At 37.3% G+C, this 22,094-nt stretch overlaps 1 protein-coding gene across 7 annotated transcripts in view; it reads left to right on the top strand.

Annotated features, from left to right (window-relative positions):
• Positions 1–21,846, top strand: part of ZNF146 (zinc finger protein 146) — a 69,982-nt gene extending 48,136 nt beyond the window's left edge. Inside the window, exons 1-3 of one of the 7 annotated variants that reach the window (XM_061386074.1) lie at positions 218–309; positions 7,825–8,046; positions 17,071–21,846. In XM_061386074.1, coding sequence (XP_061242058.1) covers positions 17,838–18,716 — 879 coding nt within the window. In that variant the 5' untranslated portion in view covers positions 218–309; positions 7,825–8,046; positions 17,071–17,837 and the 3' untranslated portion in view covers positions 18,717–21,846. Of the gene's footprint in view, positions 1–217; positions 310–494; positions 692–726; positions 1,113–7,824; positions 8,047–17,067 lie in introns of those variants that run through there. The other 6 variants (XM_061386070.1, XM_061386076.1, XM_061386075.1 and 3 more) reach the window with 6 other exon arrangements.
• Positions 21,847–22,094: the final 248 nt, after the last annotated feature.

Genomic DNA, 22,094 nt, shown 5'->3' on the forward strand with positions numbered 1-22,094 from the left:
GAGCCTCATAATCACAGGAAGAGGCCGCCAAGTTGGCTGGGGGAAAGAGACGGAGAGACGTACAGTGTCAACCAGCAAAGCCTTAAGGGAAATGTAGTCCAAGGCCGGGAAAGCGCCGTTGCTGTTGACAGAAAGTAATCAGATACCAGCCTGTGCTCGGCCACCGTGACCGTGCGGGCCGCGTCGTGAAGACTTCTGGGAGGGCTCACTCGCCCTCGGAGTGCGCAGGCGCAGCGCACCGAGTGGACATTTTGGTCTTTGTCCGCGGGTCAGTCCGGCCCCTGGGTCCACGTGGCGCGAAAATAGGAGGTGGGATGTGGGCGTCTTGGGCCGATGGGGTTGGGGAGGTTGAAGGAAAGGATTCCGGATCTATTGGGGTGCTGGGCGAGAGTGTGGAGTGGGTTTAAGAGCTGCTGGCCTACATGTAGGGTGGGGGTGGGGGCCTCTGGGGAGGGTTCGAGCGATGCGTGACCCTGAGTTTGACCGCAGATTTGACCGGATGTTTGAGAGTGTTGAGGGAGAAACTGTGGGTACGGGATTGTATGGCTGCTTCTCAGAGATGTAGGAGACCAGCACTGAGAGAATAACATCCGAGCGGCACTTCCCTTGTCGAAAGTGCTGATGATTAACGGTGCCATCTTTCTGGAACATCTTATTTACTTGAAGATTGAAGGTCTATGAAAGCTAAGTGGTAAATAATTTTAAAATGGGTTTTGGTATAAAAGTGCTTTTTCTTTTAATTGGGTAGAAGGCAAATCACTGTGTGTGTGTGTGTGTGTGTGTGTGTTTTAAACAAGAATATTTCAAAGGATAGTTTTGTTAGGAGGAGCCTGCTTCAAATGGTCTCCAATGTCCTGATCTTTGGGGTCCTTTAATAGGACTGCTGTTAAGTCTTAGAGTAAATATCAGCGTTCCGTTTTTAGAAGCAGTGTCCTATTGCGCAGGAGCCGAGAACTGGGGAGTCAAGGGTTTGAGGTTCTAGATTCGGCACTGTTATCCTCGTTCTTTGAAAAAACTAATTCCTGCAATGTTTATCCATGAATCTGGACCAGTTAGGTATCCTGACTGCTAAATGCGTTTTCCCGGGTTATGGATTTTGTGAAGTAACAAAGGTACTTTTTCTGAGGAATCTCCTACAGTTATCCTTCTTGTATTTCAAATAATTGGGTACCAAATCAATACCTACACATCAGTAGCCTTCAGATAGACAAACCACTGCCAGTTAGAAGATATGATAGAGGAAAATCATTATTTACAACAACAGTTTTTTAAAAATTGAGGAAGAAGCTTAAGTATGCAAAACTACCGGAAAAGAACTTTAAAATACTGCTGAAGGGCGTAATGTAAGATAGGAACAAAAATAGTGTTTTTCATGTTATCCCAATAAAAGTATCCCCAAATTTTTTGGGGGGGGGGACCTAGATTAAGCTGATTCTGGACTTAATATGGAAAAATAGACAAGCTAGAATAGCCAGTAAAACTCAAAAAGAAAAGCAGTTGGGGTGTGGGAACCCAACAGTAACATTTTACTTTTTTTTGGCGACACTGCTGAGTTTGCAGGATGTTAGTTCCCCAGCCAGGGTGTGGATTGAACCCACACCCTGGGCAGTGAAAGCTCAGAGTCCTAACTGGGGACCAACAGGGAGTTCCCCTGATGGTTTAACATTTTATATCCTCAGAAATTAAAATAGTATTGGTATTAGAAGGACGCAGGCCTATGAAGGGCACTTCAGCAATATATATAATAACTACTTTTCTTTTTGACCTAGTTATTTTACAGATGGAAATTAATTCTATACACGTACCTGAATTTACATGAGGTGATACAGGCACAGTGTTTCACATAGGAAAATATTAGGAACAATTCATGTCCATCAGTAGGAGATTGAATTTGAAAAAGAATGGCTAGTTTTATGGGTATAACTGAATTTCTTTGCTGTTCACCTTTAACTAACATGTCATTGATAATCCAACTATACTCCAATATAAAATAACAATTTAAAAATACAGAAAGGGAGAAAAAATTCCTCAGAAATTGTACAGTTATTCTTACTGTTTCTGGTAAAAATTTCTGATTCAGATTCCTGAAAGATTCAGATATGCAGATACTCTTTTTAAATTGCTGTGTTTAAGCCTTTTTTTTTTTTTTTTGACATTTCCTTTTATAACTGGAATGAGGAAGTTAGAATTCTTTGTTCAGGTTACACTCATCTTTAGCAACTCATCACTGCCTCATTTATGAGATTTTGTTCTTTGATTTCCATGATGGTTATTTTCTCATGGTTTCGTGGTTAAGTCAGAGCTTCTGGTGGTATTTTTTACACATCCTAATTGTGAGTTATTTTGGGTCAGACTACATTGGAGGTGATCTTCAAATTGCATACATAATAACAGGAGAGAAATACATGATTGATCTGCCACAAGTGATTGTATTTTCTCCTTCATGACCAAAATGTAATCTTTATGGTTTCATAATTTGCTCATTCCTTGTCGATCATTTAATGAATGGTTTTAACCCCAATAAATAATCCTTTAGCTGAATCAGCAGTAATTTCTTCAGGCTTGCAAAGTGATAATTTTCTAGTTTTTTCATTACTTTTACATTTATTTGATTGCTACCTTAAATTGTATCAAATTTATCCTGTTTTTTTCTTCCTTAATCATTTTAAAGTTGTGCTCTTACAGCTAGTTTTCTTTCTGATAGTCATAGTATCACAATTTTATTCAGTGGGCCTTCCTTCTTGCTAACTCCTGTCTCATTTTAACTTGCCACCATTTAACTTTGAAAGCTTTTTCCACTTCAGGCCCACCTTGTACCTTCTCTCCCAAACTTGGAATTGGCCATTTCTCCAAGGAGCTCTGGTTCCTTTTACTGGAGAATGGTATTGGAGACCAAGATCTGGATGCTAGATGCTCTCATTGCTGCAGAGGTAACATTGTTTCAAGGCCATTTCATAGACAGAATGAATAAACCCATTTTTAAAAATCGTGAGTTCATAGTAGTATTTCTAATTCAGTTTAAATGTTTCAGGATTTTTACCTCAATGGCTCCTAATTGTATTTTATGGTAAAAAAATTTGGAATAGGTTAATACAAGTGTGGGCTTATTTGCTTTATTCTGCAGTTTCAAAATAATAATGTTGGTAGTGTAGTAACCATAAACGTACTGTATCCTGTGAAAATTTTCTTTGTAGCTATTTTTGCCCTTCCACTGAGTACACTAAAGATGTAGAGTCAAAGTTCTCTGTTTTAAAGTCATTTGAAATAAATCTTTGTTTTGAGGAATTATGTTAATTACCAAGTTAATGCACAGTTGAGTTCTTGTATTTCAATTTGTTTCCAGTTTAGGGACTGCTTTTTAAGAAATTAATTTGATTATATAAAAAAGTAGATAATGCATTTCAACAAAAACTATATCTCATAGAGAGATCTCATTTTGCTCTCCTCCCCATCACATTCATCTCTGTCCCAATTAAATATAGTTTCTTTTTTATTGTTTATCTTTCAAGTAGATTTTGTATTTGTTGGGCCATTCGTGTATATTTATTCTTCCCTCCTGTCCTCCATCCTTATGTAAAAGATGCATTCTGTACATTCCTCTTTTTCGTCACTTCACAATATATCCTGGAGATACCTTTCTTAATCATATACATGATTTTTAACTGCCTTGTGTGTGTGTGTACTGTAGCTGATTCTGCTGCTGGACATTTGGGTTATTCGTAATCTTTTGCCGTTACTAATTACTTGCAGTGATGAGTAATTTTTCACCTGTGTCATTTTGTACTTAGGGAAGGTTCTCCTGTGTTGGCAGGAGGATTCTTTACCACTAGCGCCACTTGGGAAGGCCCTTGATTATATCTGAAGTAGATTGCTGCAAGTGGAGTTGCACATAGGGCTAAGTACTTTAATTTCTTTTTAGCTATCTACAAGAACAGTTCTCTTCCTAGAACCTTAGCATCAGAGTGTAGTGTTGAATGTTTTATTTTTTGCCAAAAGTATGAGTGAAAATTGATATCTAAATGTAGGTTTAATTTACGTCTCTATTATGGGTGTGGTTGAGTACCTTTCAAGGCCACATGTACTTGTATGGGAACTGTCCATATCCTTTTCCTCGTTTACTGTAGAGTGCCTCTTCCTTTTAGGAACTGTTAAATTACATTAGAAAGGTTAGCCCTCTGTGAGATGAGTTGCAGGTTTTTTTCACGTTTTAAATTTGTGTTTTGATATTGTTCAGTGGTAGTTTCTTTTTAAAAATCATGTGAAATCAGGAAGTTTTTGTTTTTAGGTTTATCAGTTAGTTAAAATGATGTTAGTTAATTGGTCTTTTCATTTACGGTCATAGAAAGCCTTTCTCACTCCCGGTTTCATCTTTACTTTCAAATCCTTACAAGGTTATAATTTTTATGAGTTTTCATAGCCTAGCATATGATCTTTAGGTATGCATCCAGGTTTATATTTTTTTCCAGTAGGCTACCCAGTACTTCCAGCACCATTAATATTAAAAGACCTTTAACTCTATTCTCTTAAGATTCTTTGTTTTGATCATGTACTAAGTTTTCATGGATTTGGTCTGTTTCTGGACTTTATATTCTCATCCGTCTTCCAGTCTGTATCCGTGCACCCATATTTATCTTTGTAGTGTGTGAGCTTTATGATTTTAATATCTATTATAGTTGGTCTGTTATTGCTTATCTTTTTCAGTTTCTTAACTATTCTCACTTATTTTTCTATGTAAACTTTAGAATCAGCTTGTCTAGTTCTAGGAAAAAGCTAATTGATATTGCATTAAATTTTGTAAAAGAATTTTAGGGAAAGGGACTATAGTGTTGAATAGTCCTTTCCGTGTACATGTTGTGCGTTGTATATATGCTAGTTTCCTTTCGGGTCTTTTAGAGTGTCTTAACATTTTCTTCATATAAATTTTAGACACTTTTTACTAAATTTATTTCTAGGTCCTTTATCTATTGCTGTTATGAATGGAGTCTTTGTTGTGGTATATAATGTAAAGCTTGTTGGTTTCTATAAGTTAATTTTATTCCCCGCTTAACCTATTATTGTTTATAATTACATTTAAAAATGAGACGTTGAGCATCCTTATGTTTATTTAGAAATTAATAGAAATGCCCTCAATGTTTTTGTATTAGATAAGATGCTGGCTTTTGTGGTCAGATGTAGATTATGATGACCTATATGTGTAAATATTACCCCTCCTGCCTGGATCTCTGGAGGTGTGAGTAGAAATAAAGAGTTTAAAACTGAGACCACTGCCATGCCTCATATACAACAACCAGGAAAGATCACATTAATCAAGGAAATAAAAATCTCTCTAAACTCTGATAACTACAGTCTTTAAAACATCAAACAGAACAAAAATAAGATACCCATTCATATTCTGTTTTTCCATTTCCTCCTTTTGGGTGACCATTTTGTAACTCACTTTCTCCATTTATCTTTTGGGTTCTTTTTATAGCTTTTGTTTGCTTAAAGTTTTTGTCTTTTTCAAAAAATAATTTTGTTACATTGTGTTTCTTTTTTTTATGTACTTGTGGCAGTAATTTTCAGGTGAGTTTAATTGTTGCAAAATTCTGCTGTTGGTTGCCACTGTTTTTCTTAAAGCATCCTTGTATAGGCACAAAGTATTTGCCGTGTTTGTAGGAGGTAGATTTTCCTAGACAAGTACCAGGAAGGAAACATAGTAGCCTTCTGTGCTTCAAAGCTCTCCTGCCTCTTCTAGTGTTTAAAAGCAGAAGGCTCCGGCGTGTTGACCCTAACTTGGTTGAGGCCGACCTCTATCTTTCTCTTTCTGTTTCCTATAAATCTTCATAGTAGTTGCCTTCCAGGATGATGCATTTACTTTTAGAGGTTTCTGAATCTGGGGTCACCCCACTCCCAAGTGCTTTTTAAGTCTGTTCTGCTTCCCCTTCAGTCTTTTTCGGTTTAATCTAGGTTTTACTCTCATTGATTACGTCGTAGAGTAAGACTCATTCTGTAAGGAAATATCAGCTGTGGATTTCTGAACTCCCTAAGTCCTTAGAATCTCCCTCAGCATTCCCAGTTCTTCATAGGCTTTTTTTGCAACTTACTCTTTACGCCCCCTATGTGGGTTTTCCTTTGGTAAAGATAACATGGAGTTTGGGTGTTTTTTTTTTTTTTTTTGTCATGAGCCTTGTTGATTATCACAGTTCTCACTCAGGGTGAATTCCTCATTCTGAGAATGAATCTTTCTGGTCTGCTACCTTAAGGAACTCTCACCATTATCTTAGTCTTTCTTGCTACACTGTCACACACTATTTTCCTTCCTGTACCACATCTGCTATTTTAGGTTTTGGGGCCACACTGACATATAATTTAAGAGTTAAATTCTCCCTACTACTTTCACTACAGGTGTAATGTGTGGGCTAGCTGCTTGCCCCTTACTCCCCTCTTCCCATTAACCCATTTTGCTTAATATTTTGTATGGTTTTAAGGAAAAGTACTTAAAACATTGAAACTAAGCAGTTACCTTGCTCCTGTGAAATGTTGCCTGTCTCCTTGACCATTGGTGTTCCTAGGATTCTGTCCTTGACCATTCACATACTGTGTATGTTCTCTATAAACAATTGCATAACATTTCACTTGTCTTCAGCAGCAGTTATAGTCTGACAGCTGACAGATTGCCATTTCCATTCTAGGCTGTTCTGAGCTCCCCGTTTATGTATGCAGTTGCCTAATGGATATATTTGCCTGCATGTTCCTTAGAAACCTGACACTCTGAATGTCCAGGAGATCAAACTTGATCTCCTTCTTCTTGCAGGTTGTTTCTAGGCAACCCACACTCTCATGTTTATCTCTGTGTACATTACTATTTAAGTCAGGCTCTGAGCCTTCCATCTGCCATACCCCAGTACAAGTTGGTGACTGTGCTTTTTCACCATGCATAGTAGATAGAGTGTATAAGTAGTAACTTGTATTTGTTAGGATTTTGCTTTTTTTTTTTTTTTAATAATTTCAACTTTATAGGGAAGTTGCATGTACCCTTTCTAGAGAAGAGTGCAGTGTACAGAGAAGTCCCATATACACTTTACCCACATTCACCATTTACTTTTTAAATTGCCTTATTTTTTCCTTCTCTAATTCTCCAGAAATGTGTAGGTTTTTTTGTACTATTTGAGACTAAGTTGTATACTGCTCCCTTTATAAATACTTCAGCGTAAATTTTCTAAGAACAAGGACATTCTTATGCATCATCATGGTACAGTAATCAAAATCAGAAACTATAATATTAATACTATTAATTCAAAGTCTGTATTCAGATTTTGTCTATTGTCCCAATAATGTTCATAACTTTTTTTGTTGTTGTTTTGAATGTGTGGGTGAGCATATTTATAGGACCTTTTTAATATATAGTTTCATTTAGAGTATATTGCAATCAAATATTAGGAATCCAGGAACACTTTTTCAGTTTTTGTTCCTAAATACTGTCAAGAACAACTTTATTTATGTGACTTAGTTGTGATAGGCATATGTTGTTCTAGATAATGAATATTAAATTTCATCCAAGAGTCAGGGTCACAGTTAAAATCATACTTAGGAACCTACATAGAAGTGTGGTGCTAGAGAACAGTAGCAGCCAGTCATGTAAGATGTGAACAGCTTTTCCTATGTAAGTCAAATTCTCAAAATAAATTCCCCCTCTCTTTCTCCATTTCTGGGTGTGTGGAGCCTTAAATGGTTTAATGAGTATATGGCTTTGAAATTCTGGATCCAGATAGTACCTTTGCTTATATAGTTGTATGTGCTTTAATCTCTTAAGGCAAAAAGTTATTACTTTATTCTTTTTCGCAGGGTCATTTCCTTGTGCACCGTCCTCATCCTTCAGAAGGCCGGGAGGCCCCAGGGCTCAGCCGAGTTCTAGGAGAGAACTTTGGCTCCAGCATTAACATTCTAGTGCTGTGTCATTTCCCCAGTAGCAGGTTGTGAACTGATCAGGCTGGATGTGATCCTCTGTTGAAGCACGAAGACGAACTCTGGATGGTGGAGAAAGAAGTGGAAAGGAAGTTTGTTCAGGTGAGTGCATCACAACCAGGCACATCACAGTTGTTCAGTCAGCACTTCTGAAAAGCTTCGTTACCAGCCCTAGTCTTAGAGTAAGTCTTTAGAAACCTGAAGGACATTTCTAGTCATCATTTTTTCTTTCAGTAGTCTGTCCCTTTAATCAGATTCTAGAGGGCCAGGTGCCCTTATTTTTATTCTGCACGTCAGCCCTTCACACTTCATTCCCTCTGCCTCTCTGATTGTTCTGTCTTCCATGATACCCTCAGTCTCATACCTCCTGGTGTGTGTAAGCGCCTTTCCTTGTGCGTTGTCTTTTAATATGTTAGGTTTACATATTGTCTGATATTTAGTTTCCTTTTTATTACTTACCAATTTCTCTCATTTTTTCAGTGGTTAAATGCTTCAGCATCATATTTTACATCTGTAATCACACTTCTTGTTGTCTTCTTATCCATTTTCCCCATTACTATATCAATAAACTGCCTCCTTCCCTTCTGCCCTAATGTACCTCTTTTCAGAAGTTTTTGCTGTAGAAATCAGTTCTGCTTTTTTGCTATGTGTGTGTGTATAGATGAATGGATGAGTCTGTATTTATATTTAATACAATACATGAATTTGTAAAAAATTTTTGAACATCAGTGAAAACATCTGACCTTTGGTCCTGTAGTTCTTTTTCAAAGCTGTAATCACTTAAGAGTTTCACATGGATTCTTCTTGAGGTAGTCTGTGAATAAACAAGCATGTATTAATGTATCTGTGGTACAAATATATATAAGCACTCAGTCTTTTCATTTAAATGATGGTATGTATTCTACTGTGTACATAGTTTTCTTTTCTCCATCAACACTTAATTCATTTAACCTGCCTCTAATGGGCATTTAGGTTGTTTCCAGACTTGTGTGAGTGAAGATGCAAGTGAATATACTTGTTTATATTGCTTTGCAGAGATGTGCAGATACAGTTACATCCTAATTGACTCCAAGTAGAAATGCTGGGTCAAAGTTAAGTTTATTTATAGATTTGATAGAAATAGGCACATTGTGCTGAAAAGAAATAAACCAATTTACATATCTACCAACATGGTATATTGATATATTCAGTAAGTATTTCCTGCATGATTTGTGTTTAGCACCATTTCAGGTACTAGGGAAATGTTAGTGAGTCAAGCAGCCAAAAATTCCTCCCTCTTGAGGTCTACATTCTAATTGGGGAAGAAAGACTGAGTAAATAGGTAAAAAATGTATTCTATCAGATGGTGGTGAGTCCTATGAAGAAGAATAAAGCAAGGAAAACTGGCATAGTGAGGGCCAGTTGGAGGTTATAATTTTAAATAAGTTAGTCAGGGAAAGGTCTCATTAAGAGAGTAACATTTAAGAGTATGAGAGTGTGGTATGCAGTATTTGGTGGAAGAGCATTCAGCCAAAAGGAACAAAAAGTCTTAAAAACTCTGAGGCTGGAGCTTCCTCTTACAGAAATAGTGATAAGGGCTGTGGGCTTGAGCAGAGTGACAAAGGGTTTGGTTAGGTAACAGGCCAAATCATAGACTTTGGCCTTTATTCTGAGTGATTTGAGAGGCCATCAAAGCTTTTTGAGGTGAGGAGTGAAAAGATCAGAATTAAATTTGAGCTGCTATAAAGAAAATATGGTATAGGGGGCCAAGGCTAGGAGATTAATGTGAGTGATCACTACTGCAGTGATCTAGGTAATAGTTATACTTAGTGACAAGTGGTCAGATTTTTAAGATGGTTTAAAGGAATAGTTGAAAGATTGACTGATTTGATGTTGGATATGAGAGAAAGAGAAGTTACTGATGACTTAACTAGACAAGGATGATACAAGAAGACTTCAGGAATTTTGGGAGACCGATCAAGCATTTTCTTATGGACTTGTTAATTGTGTCCTATCTACTGATGCATCATCTAAGTGCATATTCAGGTAGGCAGTCAGGAATCTAGGGAGCTGGAAAGTCAGGAATTTAGGGAACCTAGAAAGTTGACAAGACTTATGTTTTACTATACTGACAGGCTGCTTTCATCAGTGGCAGTGTCTGCACTTCTTGCTCATTTCTACTTTTCTTACCACTCAGAGATGCCGTTGTGTCCCAAGTCTCCTGCATCCAGCCCGCATTCCTAGATTCTGTTGTTAGAAACTAGGAGGTGGTGATGTGACCCCCTGAGACTGTGCCGTTTGTTTTTGGAGAGTGTTGTGCATAAGAGCTCTTCTTAAAAATAGCAGTGACAGCTGCCTACTCATATTCTTCCTAGTAGGACATTAGAATTATAGCTATTTACTACTTTTACCAACAATGCAGTTTTTCCTTTTAGTCTTTATCTTTCTCCTTCTCAGACAGAAAGTGAGCAGAGATGTCTTTTTGGCTTCTTTGGCTGTACCTTGAGGCTTATGGGACCTTAGTTCCCCAGCCAAGGATTGACCCTGGGCCCTTGGCAGCGAGAGGGCAGAGTCCTAACCACTGGACCATCAGGGAAATCCCAACATGTCTTTATTTTACCATTTTAGAGGAAAGGATCTACTTATGATATGTTTGAGTCACCCTTCTAGGAGTTCTTTCCAGATTCAGCTTTATGGGTGCTTTTGTTGCTGTATCTAAGTGTTTCCCCATCTTTTGCTTTTTTCTCCCCCTTCGCTCTATCTTCTTATTGGACATGTCTTCTGGAACTCTGCATTCTGCTTTTCCTCTTTCCTTTTATAAATTAATTCTCAGAAATGACTCATTCATTCTGAAGTTAGAAGTAAAAGGAAAGTAAAGTGAAGTCGCTCAGTTTTGTGTCGACTCTTTGCAACCTCATGGACTGTAGCCTACCGGGCTTCTCCATCCATGGGGTTTTCCACGCAAGAGTACTGGAGTGGGTTGCCATTTCCTTCTCCAGGGGATCTTCCCAACCCAGGTATTGAACCCAGGTCTCCCCTGTAGGAGACACTTTACCATCTGAGCCACCCCAAGTCCCAAGCTTTCTATAATATCTGTCTGTATTTTTGCACCTCCAGCCTTTCTGTCTTGCCCACCATAATTTTACCTATTTACGGGATAAACAATTATCCAATTGTGACTTCATTTTCATTGTGTTAGAGATTTCAGCTCATTATTTCAGGTCCAGATGTCACATCAAATTAGGTCTAGATCATTTCCTTTCTCTTGGTCATTATGACATGGTCAGTCAAACCTTTTAAAAGATACAGGAGAGGACATATTAACCCTGTGAGTGTAATGTGAACATATTTCCTTCTCTCTATAAAGTTATTTGAATCTTGGCCTTTGATTATGAAATTCCCTACCTTTTCAGTTCCTGATTATTTAAACCTGTTACTTAATTCCTCTTTTATTGATCTACCATATTATTGTCCATCCTACTTCACATTTTGGACAGAAATTCACAAGTCCTCAGTAAACATCTTAACCTGTTTTTTACTTTTATGTGTGGAATCTATCATATGGACCTGTTGAAAGAAAGGCCAATATTTTATTTTTTCTGTCTGAAATTTTGATTACATGTGCAATAACTTGTTAAATAATCTGAATTATTGTAGAAGGATTTTTTTTAGATCTGTTCTTAACATCTTCAAACAGTAAAAACATTGAAAGAAGAGTACATTGATCTACTGTATATCCACCACATAGATCCAGTAATATGTATTTTTCCGTGTTTGATGCATCTGTTTCCTAGTGCATGAGTATTGTGTGCATTGAAACAGCATGACATATAACTCCTAATTAATGAAGTTTGCATTTTCTAAAAATAATGTTATGTGGGGGGGGGCCCACATAACAAAAATATTATTATCATACCTTCAGTTCACTTCAGTCGCTCAGTTGTGTCCCACTCTTTGTGACCCCATGAACCACAGCACGCCAGGCCTCCCTGTCCATCACCAATTCCTGGAGTTTACCCAAACCCATGTCCACTGTGTCGGTGATGCCGTCCAACCATCTCATCGTCTGTCGTCCCCTTCTCCTCCAACCTTCAATCTTTCCCAGCATCAGGGTCTTTTCAAATGAGTCAGCTCTTCATATCAGGTGGCCAAAGTATTGGAGCTTCAGCTTCAACATCAGTCCTAACAGTGAACACCCAGGGCTGATCTCTTTTAGGAAGGACTGGTTGGATCTCCTTGCAGTGCAAGGGATTCTCAAGAGTCTTCTCCAACACCACAGTTCAAAAGCATCAATTCCTCGGCGCTCAGTCTTCCTTATAGTCCAGCTCTCATATCCATACATGACTACTGGAAAAACCATAGCCTTGACTACACAGACCTTTGTTGACAAAGTAATGTCTCTTGTTTTTTGTTTTTTTGCCCCCTGTATTTAAAAAATACTTAACTGTCAGCCATCCAAAGAAAAAAGGAGTACAGCCATTACTGCAATCCAGCATCTCAGATTATAGTATATTGACTTAGCTATGTAGAAATTTGGATTTAAAAATACTTCATATGAAACACTTAAGAAAAGTGAAGTGTGATTGTGAATAGAAGTTAAGCAAAAGATGTTTAGGAGTACAAGACAAGATTGGAGAAGTCTTTAGGAGCCTGTTACTGGAGCTGCTTCCAGGAGGTTCTATAGATTATAAGAAGCCTAAGATATAGGAAGGGGTTGGGTTAAACCAAGGGACATAAGGAACGTAATATGCCTAATTGTGACTCATTGATTGCATACCTAACATGCTTGGTAGGCTTTTTCTCAGGGCTTCTGAACCTAACCATTACTTAGAATGCTCTTCCTCCACGCATCTATAAGGATCACTCTCTTTCTTCCTTCAGGTCATGAATCTTAACCTTCTCAGAAGCTGTTCTATCTGAAACTATAACTCTTTATCCATTCACCAATTTTTTCCCATAGCAGTTAAAACTTGTTAACAAACCTTCTCTTTTATTTTTTTTTTCTGTCCACTAGAATGTAAACTTGATGGGTGCAGAAAGTTTTGTCAGTTTTGTTCGATGCTTTTTATCCTTGGAGCTTAGAACTGTGCCAGACTCACAGTAAGAAGAAGGTAGAAGAAGGTATTTGTTGAATGAATAATGAGAAATGTTTTGGGCATCAGTTCTTAAAACTTTTTGGTCTTAGGAACGCTTCACATTTTTTTTTTAATTAAAAAAAACAGCTTTATTGAGATGTAATTCAGATAACATAAAGTCTACCCTTTTGGGAATATACAGTTCAGTGTTTTGTAGTATATTCACAAAGTTGTGTAATCATCACCATTATCACATTTTCCTCATCACAGAATGTAACCCATTACCCATGAGCAGTAACATTTATAGTCAGTCCTAAAACTTGAGGGCCTCCAAAGGGCTTTGGTTTATTATGTGGACTTTTATGATGTTTATTTAATGTAAAATTGAGAAACTTTCGAAAACATTTATTAATTTAAAAAACTCAAATAATAATTTCATTACATATAAACTTATAAATTACAATTCTTAAGTAACAGTTTTCCAAAATAAAAAAGTTTAGTGAGAAGAGTGGCATTGTTTTGCATGTTTGTGGAGCAATGTTTTAATAGCCTTTTCAGATAATTGTGAATATTCTTCGGTACTATACTAACACTTTACAAGTGGTAATTTTTTCAAGATTAGCCACAATGTGAGATTTGAAATTATAACAGGTTTTTCTGTTCTCTTACACAATATCTATTTATCTTAAAACTTTGAATGGATTTCTGACCCATGCGTGATATTGTAACATCATGCATTATGTGCTTAGTTGCTCAGTTGTGTCTGACTCTTTGTGATCCCATGGACTGTAGCCCACCAGGCTCCTCTGTCCATGGGGATTCTTCAGGCAAGAATACTGGAGTGGGCTGCCATGCCCTCCTCCAGGAGATCACCCCAACCCAGGGATCGAACTCAGGTGTCCCACATTGCAGGCAGATACTTTACCCTCTGAGCCACCAGGGAAACCCATCATGCTCTGGCCAGCTGAACTGCAGCTCTTTCAGATGTTGATATAAGGGCCTTCCTGGGTGGCTCAGCTGCTAAAGAACCTGCTTGCCAATGCAGGAGACACAAGAGACCGCCGGTTCAATCCCTGGGTCAGGAAGATACCCTGAGAAGGAAATGGCAACTTGTTCCCGTATGCTTGCCTGGAAAATTCCATGGACAGAGGAGTCTGGTGGGCTACAGTCCATGGGGTTGCAAAGAGTCAGACACGACTGAACACACAAATGTTGACATAACTCATACAATATCAAAACATCATATTTTGTTAACATTACCAGTCTCATTAGAAAAGTCTTTGGAGTTTCAATCACATGGTGGAAGAAACAGGTTTTCCAAAATCCTAATTTTTACTTTTGTTCGAGAACTTGAATTCTATCATTGGCAGCATATACTATCAATTATTTTCTTTGAGATGATTCTCTTACCTTTTTGTCTGAAGAAAGTTCTTGCCAAACAATGCCCAAGTCCTAATAACCACAGTTTGTAAGGCATTTATTAATTTGTTTAAAGCAAATTAATGGTGCAGCATGAAATAAAGTAAAAAATGGTGCTTCATGAGTAAAGTGGCTAGGTTTAGCTCACAACTTAATTTGTTTGCCCAAGTGCTTTCCCTTGAGACAACTGTCATCCTCTTGTGTACAACAGAAGTATGTGTGTATATGTATAAAATTAATATTCTTTATAGTTTTTGCTTTTCATGGATTTGATATTCACCAAGCTTTTTGTTTGCTTGATTTTTCTATACTAAAGCACAAATTTCCTATTCAGAATAGTTCAAAGCCCTCTCAGTACTAGTTTCCACATTGTTACATGCATTGGGAAATCTCCATTTTTCCCTTTGGAGACAATAAGTCTAGAATTCTTGTCCTCTTACTTCAGTGTAGACCAGGCTGTACTCTGACCTGATAGTCATCTCTTACCTTGTAGCTTTTCATCACCATTAACATAGAAATTACTTCATTTTTTACCCCCTTGTACATCCCCTCATTTTTAGATTGTATATCTGTTACCATCTCTGTCTAGTAATTTTGGTGGAACACATGTTCTAATAGCATCCTGGGAGAAAAGGTGCGTTTTGGGCATTTGCGTAACTGAAAAATGCCTGTACTTGACTGTCTCAGGTTGATAATCTAAGCTTAAATTTTTTTCAATCAGAATTCTAGCTTCATGTCTTTCTGTTGGGAAATTTTATTCTCTTTTCTTTGAATGATGTATGTTCTTTCTTTTGAAAGCATTTTTTGCCTCTTTGCTGTTTTGAAATGTCCCAGTAATATGTCTAGATATTCATCTTTTATTATTTATTGTGCAGGGTACCAAGTGCACCTTTTAAGACGTCTGGAGATTCGTGACTTAGAGGAGAGGACATTTTTTTGTTCTTTGAATATTTCCTCTAAACTAGTTTCTCCTTTTTATTTTCTGGAACTTCTTTTACTCAGCTATTTTATACTTTGGTTTATCCTTCAATGTTTCTTCTTATAACTTCTATCAGGAAATGACAGTTGTCACCTGTGTTTATATGTCATTGACCAAACAAGGCACCTGGCCATGCCTGAGTTTGCTAGAGTGAAGCAGTGCAATCCTTCTGCACTGTGGAGACCCTGTTATTGGTGAATGATAATACAATTTCCCTTACCCTACCTCTCACCCCACCCCATTGTCCCAGTCTTACTTTCTGAGGGACCTTTTTCTGTTTCTTGTTTCCAGAATGCTGTTATTGTTTCACTGATAAAATATCTTCTCATAACTGTCTGCAGTTGGTTTCGGGGTTTTGTTGTTTGCTGTGCCTTACCTTTATTTCCTTAGAGTTTCTTGCTTTCCTTCAATGTTGATCTTTCATGTTAGTGGGGTTCCTCTGCTGTGTGTGGAGTATTGGCTATACAGTCATGTTTAAGAGTGATTCACTAAAAGGTAAGCTCTTTTGTTCCTGGGTGCTTCTAGTCAGTGGATAAAGAGTAGAGTGTAGAATGCCTCATGGACTTGGGGGTCTATTGCTGAGTTATACTGTCTTACTCTCATGATCAGATGTGGCCAGGTCCTTTGTTTCACCAGAAAAAAATGACCACAAATAAGTATCATCTTAGATGGGAGGCATCCTATTTAAGTTTTTCACTGGCCTTTTATTAGTTTGTCCAGAAAAGGGTCCTTTCATATCCTGCTCAAAGTTTCCAACACTTTGGGCATCGACTACAGAATGGAGCTGGAGTCTCACCATATTACATATACATCCCATTGCTTTCAATATAGTACCTGTCATCTCATTTGTTGAGTGTCCCTGAGACTGAGGCTTCTGTGATTAAATTCCTGCAAAGAGTAACTTTGACTTTGTGAAAGGAGTGGTCCTTTGTCCTCATGACTGACATACTATTCCTTCTTTTGTGGTGCTTAAAATTTCCCTTCATTTCCTGAGTCTTTATGATATTTTGTGACACAGGTTTGCTTGCTTGACATTAGTGTCCTCTTCTGCAGTGCCTTTATGTTATTTGAACTTCCTCAGCCCTTCTGTCAAATCCTCTATGTACTTTGTTATTAAAAAAAAATTGTTAATACCTGTGTGTATTGATGTTGCCTGTCATTCTTCTTTCTTGTGAGTCTGTGCCATTTTCCCTTTTCTTGTCCTTTGAATGGAGTTTTAGAAGGAAGCAGTTGGCTTTTCCTTTCCCTTTTTCAGAATCCCTGGTAGACTTTCTCAATTTTATGTGGTTATCTTTTTATCCTATTTTTTAATCCCTCATTTTTTGTTATATTCAATTTGCTGGATTATGAAATTAAGTTATTTTTCAAGAGTTTTCTGAGCTGTTTATACATATGTGAATGTTTAGTTTTCAACCAGGAGTCCTATTCAAGGGTTTCCATCTCAGAATTTAGTTGAAGACATTGATCATGAGGATTCTTTCGTACTTTGAGCTAGTTCATCCCCCAAAGCACAGTCTGAAATTTCATTACTAATAATGGGAAAATTCATAAATAATGATAACATAAAGCTAACATTTATGGTTGCTTACCATGTGCCAGCCACAGTTCTAAGCACGTTATATATACATTGACTGCTTTAAATGATGATTCTTTGTACTCCATTTTATTTAGAAGAAGCTTGAGAAGATGATGAACGGATAGATTGACAACAAGACTTGGGAGACAAGTTGCATCCAGCTTCAATAAAGTACAGACAGAAGAAAGCAGTGACTAAGAAAATTGGAAAAGTGCTTCCTCTGATATCAGACTATCTTTTAAGGGAACAACTTTTTCAACCTAGAGTTTGAAACACAATTTAGAGTTAGTTGTGTAGGAAAGAATCATCAATTTAGATAGTGTGGAAATCTGCCACAGCTTACTCCTTGTAGTAATAATAACCCTTTTTGTAAAAGGGTATAAAATCAGTGTGGAAATGCCTTCATTAAAAATTTGAATCCCACATGATATCAGAGCATTCATACTGGAGAGAAAACCTATGAATTTACTGAATGTGGGAAAACTTTCATTTGTATGTTGCACCTCATTCAATGTTGAAGTCAGGCTGGAGAGAAATCCTGTGCTTCTAAAGAATATTGAAAAGCCTTTACCTAGATAACATCTCATTGAGCAGAAGAAAATTCATACTGGAGAGAAGTCAGTGAAGGTTATAAATCTTCACTGAATATTTTAGAAAATTTAGAGTTAGAGAGCTCTGAATGTACTGATTATGATAAAGTTTTCTCTTGAACCTTATCTCTTACTCTGTATTCGAAAGGCCATACACAGAGAAGCCCAGCACATGTAAGAAATGTGGAAATACCTTCAGCTAAAAGTAAATTTTCATTTATCAAAAAATTCATACAAGAAAGAAACCTTGTGAATGTGGGAAAGCTTCCATTCAGATGTCACACCTCAGTCAGCAGAGAATTTGTAGTGGGGAAAACCCCTTTGCCTGTAAGGTATGTGGGAAAATCTTCAGCCACAAATCAACTCTTACTGAGCATGAGCATTTTCATAATAGAGAGAAACCTTTTGAATGTAATGAATGTGGAAAAGCATTCAGCCAAAAGCAGTATGTCATTAAACATCAGAACACCCATACTGGAGAGAAGCTTTTTGAATGTAACGAATGTGGAAAATCCTTCAGCCAGAAGGAAAATCTTCTTACCCATCAGAAAATTCACACTGGAGAAAAACCTTTTGAGTGTAAGGACTGTGGGAAAGCTTTCATTCAGAAGTCAAACCTCATCAGACACCAGAGAACTCACACAGGAGAGAAGCCCTTTATATGTAAGGAGTGTGGGAAAACCTTCAGTGGCAAGTCAAACCTTACTGAGCATGAGAAAATTCATATTGGAGAGAAACCCTTCAAGTGTAATGAATGTGGAACAGCTTTTGGTCAGAAGAAGTACCTCATAAAACATCAAAATATTCACACTGGAGAGAAACCTTATGAATGTAATGAATGTGGAAAAGCCTTCTCTCAGCGAACATCACTTATTGTACATGTGAGAATTCATTCAGGTGATAAGCCGTATGAATGCAATGTATGTGGAAAAGCCTTCTCTCAAAGTTCATCTCTTACTGTACATGTGAGAAGCCATACAGGTGAGAAACCCTATGGTTGTAATGAGTGTGGGAAAGCTTTCTCGCAGTTCTCAACCCTTGCTCTACATTTGAGAATACACACAGGTAAGAAGCCTTATCAGTGTAGTGAATGTGGGAAAGCTTTCAGCCAGAAGTCACACCACATTAGACACCAGAAAATTCATACCCATTAAAACCCTGTGGATATCATGAAAGGTGTTCATCAGGAATTTACACCTTACAACACATCAGAAATAATGAAGGAAGGCATCACAAATGAGGGAAGCAAAAGCTAAAAACTTAAAGGACACCAGAGAATTCATCTTGAAGAGAAAGACATTTGTATGATTGAAGTCCTGTATCCAATAAAAACCATACTGCAAAGGTAATACTGAAAACTTAAGATGCATTTCCACTAAAATTGGGAGTGGAAGACATTTTTATGATTGCCATCTGCATGAATCTGGAGATCTTCACCAGTGTAATAAAAACAAAGCTATAAGCATTAGAAAGAGACTTCTATGGTATTGATTTAGCAGAACAGAAGAGATTCTGCAAAAACCTATGCATTTATTAGAATTTATAATATAGAAAAGGCATCAGGAGCTGAGAAGCTAATGGGACTATTTTTAAAAGTGCTTTGGAGGTAATTTGTTCTCCAAGGTTGGGGGGTGGGGTGGGGGGATAGAACATGAACTATACACAAAGATAAAGGGATTGGGTTAAAAGCAGAAGTATGAGAAAGCTATATAGTAAAATGGTTATGACCTTGGGAATGGGAAACATTCCTTATGGCAAATTGAAAAATATCTAGCAATTCTACTCTGAGTTTGTATGCTCAGGAAAGTATGTACCAGACTATTTACTGTGGCATGATTTGTAGTACTCATTAATTGGGAACAAATTCCCATCAGGAACAAAATGGAAAATACTTAACGATGGAATACTGTATATCTGTAAAGTGTAATAAATGAGATCTATATGTACTAGAAAGATCTCAAAAGTCATGTTGAGGGGGAAAGAAAGTTGCAGAATGACATAATACGATGACATTTTTGTAAATTTGAATTAAAACTTCCTCACAGAATTTCAGTGCTATATATTGGTAATGGATACATATATGTATGTATGTTTTTTAAGTGTTTTTGAAATGGGTTGGAAGTATACAGACCAAACTCTTGATAATGGTTGCCTGTGAAGAGTGGAGAAGGGAAGGGAATGCGTGTGGGGGAGGGGGCTGTTAGAGGGAGACTTCAGTTTTATATATAAACATCAATTTCTCTTAAAAAAAAGACTGCAGAAAATATATTGAGATACTGGTTAATTCTGGATTGTGGTATATGGATATCTTGTCTTATTTTTTGTACTTTTCTGTATTTTTAAATTTTCTCAAAATTAGTAAGAATGGGGGTGAGGATGGGAACACTGTACCTATAGACATCATGTTCTAATGGATTCATTCCCAATCAACTACTAAACTTTTTATAGGAAATATTTCTAAAATTTTATCAATGAGTGGATGGACTTGCTCTCTATGTAGTAGGAAATTATCTATTTTATTAAAATTAAAACTGACAGTATAATCCAAATGTTTTAATTTATTTATATCTTCATGTTTTTGACACTATTTTGTGACATATCATTTGAGCTTAGGAAGTTTTAAGAACATTTAGTTAAAGATTAACATAGACTTCATATAATTTGTCATTTTCAGATAAACTGACTTTGGAATGACCATTTTACTGTCTTGTACATTTCTGTGAGAACAGCATATGCATTAACAAGAAAGTTATTCATTATATCATTTTTAAAAAGAAAATCACTCAGCATCCCAGAACATCCACAGTTTGAATTAAATGTCAACACTTGGATCTCAGTCTTAATCTGCAGGTTATTTCATTCTTCCCCTACTCTGACAAACACACCTTTTTTGTTTTTGTTTTTTTCCAGCTCTTCTGAGGTATAACTGACAAAATTGTAAGATATTTGAAGCATACAACATGATGATTTGGTAGACATTGTGAAGGGATTCTCCCCATCAAGTTACTGTTTTCTTTTACACAGGTGGAGAGGATGGGATGGGTATGGAAAAAGTGGTTCACACTCTGGGCAGGATTCTATTGTGTAAACCAGTCCTTCCTGAAGGTACTTTTTATTCCCTCATCACAATGTAACGATATAAATAATGTTTTAAGATTTTCTTGAATGGTGAACATCAGCAATACAGCATTTGAGGTTGACTTAAAACTGCTTTTTAGAAAGCTCTTAGGGACTCCCCTCGCAGTGCAGGGAATACTCCATGCTCCCAATGCAGGGGGCACAGGTTCTATCCCTGGTCTGGGATTCAATCCCTGGTCCGGGGAACTAAGATCTTGCATGCTGCACGGCAAAAAAGAAAGAAAATCCACAGTATCTCTGTGTTGTTACGTACTAAATTTACTAAGGAATTAACCAGTTGTTTGTACACTGTTTAAAAACTGTCTCCAGGGGATTCAGTAGTGGCCCAGTGATTAGGACGCTGCACTTAGCGCTGTCAAGGATGTGGGTTCAATCCCTGGTTGGGGATTGGGTGCAGTCAAAGAAAACAAAAGTGTCTCTACTAATCAATCACAGTAGGAAGAATACTCCCCATAAAGATTTTAGTCATAAGGCATTTTCTTAATCTCTCATGCTTCATTTAGGTCTTAACACGGCTGTTCTTGCAGCTTTGGAGTCAGTAAATAAAGCCTGAAATGCTAAGACAAAACTAAGAGAATACATTAATGTATCTGTTGACTGTGGCTTAGGATCTCCCCCACTCCCACCCAGCTTGGCAGTGTTGATCCAAAGAGGGAAGTCGAATCTGAAAATCACAATTGTCATTTTATTTAACGTGTCAGGAGGCAGATGACCTGAACGTCTATCTTACTCCATCCTAATAAAGTAGTTTGTTGGGAATCTGAATCATTGTTAGTCAAGATGTATAAGATAAATTATGGTTAATCCCACATTGCCCACATACATATTAATAAGTTCCGTTATACCCAAACCATGTGAGGCACCATAAAACATCTCTTCCCAAAACCCAACAAAATAAAGTATTCTAATTTTCAGTTGTAACTTTTCATCTTCTGTTCGAGGTATTCCTTAGTATATCTGTTTAAGCAATACTATGTATGCTTTTCTTGCTTAGATACTGCATAGGTAGTTTATGTTTAAGGTGTTCTGTTTTAAAGTACTGGGCCAACACAAGCTATTTTATGAAAAACCCCACTTTGTAATTGTACTGTGTACCATTGGTGAACTGCAAACATGATTTTGTAATACAAGGCAGTAGTAACATAACCTGGTGTTTGGCTCTATTTTTTACAGTGTTTTCATGTAAAATTTTAAACTTCAGTGTACACTAGAATCTCTTACTGGGCTTAATGAGGGCTTATTGCTGGGTCCTATTTCCAGAGTTCCTGATTCAGGAAATCTGGGTTGATGGGGGCTTAGAATTTGTATTTCCATCCAGTTCCCAGGTGATGCTGGGGTTGCCGCAGACGACACTATGTGAACTTACAGTCAACCATTTTATCTTCAGAACAGCT

The sequence above is a fragment of the Bos javanicus genome, chromosome 18, assembly GCF_032452875.1.
Source record: "Bos javanicus breed banteng chromosome 18, ARS-OSU_banteng_1.0, whole genome shotgun sequence".
In the NCBI taxonomy this organism is placed as follows: Eukaryota; Metazoa; Chordata; class Mammalia; order Artiodactyla; family Bovidae; genus Bos; species Bos javanicus.